The sequence below is a fragment of the Austrofundulus limnaeus genome, unplaced genomic scaffold, assembly GCF_001266775.1.
Source record: "Austrofundulus limnaeus strain Quisiro unplaced genomic scaffold, Austrofundulus_limnaeus-1.0 Scaffold169, whole genome shotgun sequence".
Taxonomy (NCBI): Eukaryota; Metazoa; Chordata; class Actinopteri; order Cyprinodontiformes; family Rivulidae; genus Austrofundulus; species Austrofundulus limnaeus.
This window is the reverse complement of record NW_013952571.1, coordinates 741,896-748,236: the sequence shown is the minus strand read 5'-3', so window position 1 is coordinate 748,236 and position 6,341 is coordinate 741,896. Positions and strand designations below refer to the sequence as shown.

Sequence of the window (6,341 nt, the reverse complement as noted above, 5' to 3'; positions counted from 1 at the left end):
ACACATTGTTGCACATCTATTTTATTTTTTAAGAAGTATTGATTTCCTTAAAAAACAAAATAAACTATGTTCACAGCAGAAGAAAAAGATAACAATAACATGAAAGGCAGCAGAAAGAAGAAAAAAATCTAGCTGTGTGAGGATCTGTCTTCTTGTGTCATGTCTGCAGTCTCCCTCTTGTGTCCCTTTGTGCCATTACGCCCTCTCAGTCTTTTACCTTTCTCCAGATCATTCCATTGACACCTGTGAACACTTGTAATCTTCTCAGCTCTCCAGACACCCTGTGAAGGAAACTCATTTCAGCCGCTTGTWTYMGCGATCTTGTTCTGTTGGTCATAACCCAAAACTCATTACCATAGATGAGAGTTGGAACATAGACTGAMCGGTAAATTGAGAGCTTCACMTTTTAGCTCAGCTCCTGCTTCAGCCCGAGAGATTATTACAGAGATTATTACATCACTGCAGATGCAGCACCAGCCYRTCGATCTCTTGCTCCATTCTTCCCTCATTCGTGARCAAGACCCTGACATACCTCTTCCCCGACCTGGAGAAGGCACCCTACCCTTTTTCAGCTCAAGACCATGGTCTCGTATTTGGAGGCACTRATCCTTACTTCACACTTSGCTATGAACCGCTTCAGTGAGAGCTGSAGAWCASGATCTGATGAAGCCAATAGGGCCACATCATTCGTAAAAAGCAGRGATRTGATCCTGAGGTYACCAAAACGGATCCCCTCAACATCTTGGCTGCACCTAGAAATTCTGTCCATAAAAGTYATGAATGRAATCRRTGACAAAGRRCAACCTTGGCGGAGTCCAACTCTCACTGAAAATGAGTCTGACTTACTACCGGCAATGTGGACCAAACTCTGACACCGGTCGTACAGGGACCAACCTGTGTCAACGGGCCTGGTACCCCATACCCCCGGCGTACCCCCCACAGGAGTCCCCGAGGGATACGGCTGAACACCTTCTCCAAGTCCACAAAGCTTTTATCCTTAATGGCTTTTTAAGTGATCATTTATTTTACTTTTATACTATAAGTAGTTTCAAAACCAGTACTTTTATAGTTTTACTTGAGTAAAAAGCTTGAGTTGACTACTTCTACTTTAAAAAAAGTATTTTAAACCCTAGTATCTATACTTCTACTTGAGTAATGAATGTGAATACTTTTGACACCTCTGGTTTTTGGTTGAACTCAAAAAATTTTTGAACTCAGAACATGAACATCAGGGGCGGGGCCTAAGGAGGAACTATGTAAGACATGTTCCTATTGGTTAGTGTGGACTGAAGGGATTTCCTGGTGCACCTACTTTGAGTGTTGTCAATACATGAAATGGCCGTTATTAGAGGTTATCAGTCCCATACGTTGTGTGCAGACTGTCTCTCCTCTGCCTCCTAGTGTGGAAGGCACTTGTGTGCCTGATAATATGCATTTAGACGCAGTGGGTTTGGCTCCTCKCCCAGGACACAGAGCTCAAATGGTCAACCCGGCCCGCAATCTAACTTTGCCCAGGGTAAAGCATTCAATCTGCGGCATGGAGATAGGGGCCAATGGTTGCCCCAGACATTGCTAACAGTTGCTAACAGACAGACAGTGGAGTTTTCCGTGTCTGCTCAGATATGTTTCAAACTTTAATCAACTGATCTCAGTGGTGCGTTAAAGGGGCAATATAATGTACAATCAACCTTTTTTGAGTTTTATATCATGTTATAATGTTATCCTCTCATCAAAAACATGCTCAGAGTTTTGCTTTGACTCATTYGTGCGTGTTTGAGAAACCTTGTAGTGTCCTGAGGCAGCCAGGCAGGGGRACAAAAATGACCGGTTGGGACTAGAACCACCTTTTGGGACCAGCTCCTCCTCTGGGCTGTGTCTCCAAGATGAGCTTCCTCATCACAGAGCACACACACCCAGCCTCCTGCTGAAATGGGCGAGACAGAAGTGGAAGGAGGTTCTTAAAGAGACAGAGGCCAATTTCAAGGTGTTTAGAAACAGATATGATGAGAAGTCAAGTTTATTTTCTATGTAAACTGCATTTTAATAACAACTGAAGGGGAATTTATTATGTTCTAGAATTTCAATATATGCCTGAGAAACATAATATTGCCCCTTTAAACATTTCCTGAAACTTGTGTGTGTTTTTAGTTTGGTTTATTTCATGACGGGAGAGGGGGGAATACAGTATATTAAATCTTGGAAACCAAAATCTAACTATTAAACGAGGTGTGTAATTTGGTTCAAATTTCTGTCTGCGTAGCTCCCTGAAGTTTCATCTGAGGTGGATTTATTTAATTTTATTTGTTGTCATATTTTACACACAACGGAGCCCTGCAACAGAGGTTAGCTTTCTCTGCCCTCCCCTCTCCTTTTTTGCTGTCCAGGAAAGAGAGTGAATATCCAAGAACTGCCTGGAGAAGACCTGCGAGAGGCCTGCTCTGCAACTCACAGTCCAGAGTGCTTGATCTGCRGCATGACTGCAGYRAAACTACCCTGTTGCCTTCTCAGGCTTATTACTCAAAAAGTACWGRTCAGATTTATRTCAAACTTTYAGGAAATAATCAATACACCACAGAGAACATAAGATTCAAGTTTGGAATATTTCAGAGCATGAGTGGGTGTGCGGCTCCAATCGGTTTATCATACTGCAGAGAAAGCACTCCACAYGGTGACTGTTGGATCACAAGCCACATGGAGGTCTTCTCCAGGTGGTTCTCTATGACGATGAACGAATCCCTTTTTTAAAATTTATCCTTTATTTAAACAGGAAAATCTCTTGAGACTCATTGTCTCATTTACAAGACAGACCTGTATCCTAAACTCAGAGCACTGAGGACCAGAGTTGTTCTCTTTCCTACAATCAGAGCCAGCTACAAACGTTCAGCTGGTCAAAGGGACATTTTGGACACATTACCTAAAGCTACTGCCAAAGACACGAGACCAGAGATGACTGAAGCTTTCCTGATGAGCAGCTGTCATAACCATGAGGGTCTGCATCGTGGTTAGGGTCTCTGGTATCTTTTTATTTATTCAGGGGTTGATAAACACCTAGTCAGACAATACTGCTTTTGTTTTCTTCCATCTTCTCTCATCCATTTTATTGGTATAAACAGAATATTTACTTTGTATTTCAGTATTTGAACATTTCCATAATCCATCAGTCTGTTTTCATAAAGTTACTAAAATAATTCATCCATAACTCATTTGGTGATTTGTTTATACATAAATATACTTAATTATGTTGTTCTTCAAGGTTTTTAATGGTTAGTTCAGGGATAAGCTTCAGAACCCAAGAGTAAGGAGCAAAAAGCAAGCTAATGCTAACATATGAGCTAACCTGACTTCCATTATTCCTTATTTATGTTTATGATTCTTTTGCTTTTATTTTGTTACTTTTGATTTAACTCCTGTAATTTGCTTTGAAATAAACTGGCTTAAACATTTGTTGCCACAGACATTAAAAAAACCTGCAGGTTTCCCACCTTTACAGAAAAAATAAAGTTTTMACTTCCATTAAGTAAACTCAGCCACACAAACACACAGTAAATAATCTGAATAAAGCACTTTATTAGCAGATGAATATTAGAAAGAAAAGAAAGATTATAACAGTTAGTGTGTTACATTTGATCTGAAACTCAAAATGTGATATGTTTCTTTTCAACAGCGACTCTACCATCCAATGATTTCAAATAAAACCCCTTCCTTAGAGTTGCACTAAAATAAATACAGAACACAAGCTTATTTCAATTCACCACTCAAATCACTCAAACAACAGTGATGATAAGGATGATGATTTCATACATTTCTAATGAGGTCAGGGGACAAACCATCATTCTCCCAGCCTCATGCATGCCTTAAGAGTTATAGACCTGGGCTTGGTTACAGACAGGTAGAACTGGTATATGTCCAGTATATGTTCACATACAACCAGTATATGTTGACAGCTTGAGCAGGTAATGGTCCAGAAGAYAAGCAAAGCTGACAGGATTCAATTTAAACTGTGGAGCGTTTGAAACARCATGGAGGTAAAGACAGAACAGACTTCACTTGTTATGCATAAGTGCTGCTGCAGGTCAGTTAGCGTYGCTAAAAATCGATGACATCCATGTCACGTTCATTTTCATCATCTTTTCCTGAARTCAAAATAGCTTATAAAAATATTCTTTGTCCTTGTTGTGAGTGTCGTCGACAATGTTTGTTCAGCACTTTATCCTCTGCACTCCAYTCATCTTCACCCAGTCTTTAGTCCAATACATGATGAAGGATTTATTTTATAAAAGCTGAAACTATAAACTACWAAATGTCAGGGCATGCTTTACGACTAACCAACTTCTCTGACTGAACAGAAGACGAGTCAAATCAAAAGAAAAAGAAAAAGTGCTTTTTGATGGTTCCTGAAATGTAACRGTGAAGTAAATAAAGTTCTTGTTCCTGTCTTTGGCCTTTGAACAGATTATGGATACAATTCTACAACCTCTACTGAAGGCAACGATGTAAAAATCAACATAAATTAAAAGTAACACAAAACAAGCAGAAGACACAGCTTTAAGGCTCCCTTCACACTGAAAGTTGGTTTAAAAAGGAAAATCAGCTAGAGCAGGGGTGGTCTGTGCAGGAACAGATGAGGCTTTCAGGGGCGTTTGCATGTCCTGGAAGATCTACAATGTTTCTGCACAAAATATCTAGTGAGGTTGYGTGGTTTATTTCATGATGGTTTGATACCGATCACCACCTTATACTTAGTGACTATGTTCAACATCATGGAAATGTTGCAGCACGACTGATCACACTGGCCTCATGTCCAGGCTACAGCTGGGATTGTTACAAGCTAACTGCTCAGTTGTAGCAYGGTGGGGGGTGAGTGCCCTCAGAACCCGTGTGTTCCTGCATGGTCAAGATGCAGCAAAGCATCTCAGACATGCAGAAAATAGCAGCAAAACCTGTTTTGGTGAGTATTAAAATGCAGTTACGTTATGATTGCCTTCACACTGAAGGAGTTAGCCAAATTTTCCACAGTCCAACCAACTTCTAATAGGTCCTACAGGTCAGTGGTTCCCAACCTGGAGGCATAGCCTTGTCTGCTCAAATGTTGTGAAAATATCCATTTATTTTTGTATATAAAAATCACCAAAACAAATCTATTTGAATAATTAAAACTCTCTATAGCTCATTTCGAACCTTTCTAAATAAAGGTTTGTAACTATTCACACACGACTTTGAGGAAACTAGGTTGGGAACCACTGGTGTAGGCCATCATCTAGTGTGAGGGAGCCCTAATAAATAGTTTTGCCAATAGATGATAGAATATTTAAATAGACAATGGTCGGACCTTAAAAAAAAGACAAACCCAAGATATAAAAGACAAGTCAAGCCTGAATGCATGAACCACGGGGACAGTCTGCACAATATTTAGGAAAGTTAATTCCTTTTTTTTTAGTCAGGGTTTACGGAAGCGTTGAGATGGGATTTAGGCTGATGCAGAACCTCATGAGGCGAGGAGCATAAACACAGGCCATGCAAATGCAGCTCCTTATCCTCTAATATGAGGTTATCGRTCAAACATTCAGACCAAACTGGATTGAAGAAGCTACACATATGTCCAAATGTTGAGAATCGTCCCCTCGCATGATGCCTCTCTGCAGCTTGACAGGCATGTGCTTTACTGGCAGAAAGTGTTGGGATCATGATGATGCACACAGATAAATCAAGTGGCTGTTTTTGTTGCCTGCTTCCTTTCCAGATTGTTGTTGAGATGTTGCAGAAATTCTTTAAATTCTATCTAAAAAAGGCGGGCTGCCTTCTTCAAATCATTCTTCTTCCACAGAGCCAGCCGCTCAAACTGCTCCAAGGTCATACCGAAAACCTGCTGGAACTCCTCTGGAGATAGGTGTCTCTGGAAACGAGAAACAAGTCAGACAAGAATTTTTACCAGCATGGAACATGTATGGTCGTGTGCACAAGATTAACTAACTAACCAACTAATTAACTGACTGACTAACTAACTACCCAACTTCCTTAAAACACTTGTTTACATTTTATAATGGGTCTGAGTGTTCAGAGACCTTTGTTGTGGAGTGATGCTTTATGTGAATAAACTGACCTGAGTTTAATTTGGCTGGAGAATAAAACCCAAAAGGCAAAGGAAGAGCAATAATGTTGTTGCTCTAACCTGTGTGTGTTAATCTACATTTGACTAAAATTTGGAGACAGCATAATTCAGCTGACCTTAAAAAATATGAAAAAGGTTTGAACTCAGTCCAATTTACAGATACAGCGGGTAAAATAAGTATTGAACACGTCACCATTTTTCTCAGTAAATATATTACTAGAGGGGCTAATGA

The 6,341-nt window shown here is 40.1% G+C and overlaps 1 protein-coding gene across 1 annotated transcript in view; it reads right to left on the bottom strand.

The window, feature by feature from the left end:
• Positions 1 to 3,547: 3,547 nt before the first annotated feature.
• The window catches only part of ablim2 (actin binding LIM protein family, member 2), a gene marked incomplete in the record, with an annotated part of 95,611 nt that continues 92,817 nt past the window's right edge, over positions 3,548 to 6,341 (bottom strand). The window contains 1 exon segment of the mRNA XM_014017478.1: positions 3,548 to 5,893. Within this exon segment, the coding sequence (XP_013872932.1) occupies positions 5,780 to 5,893 (114 nt within the window).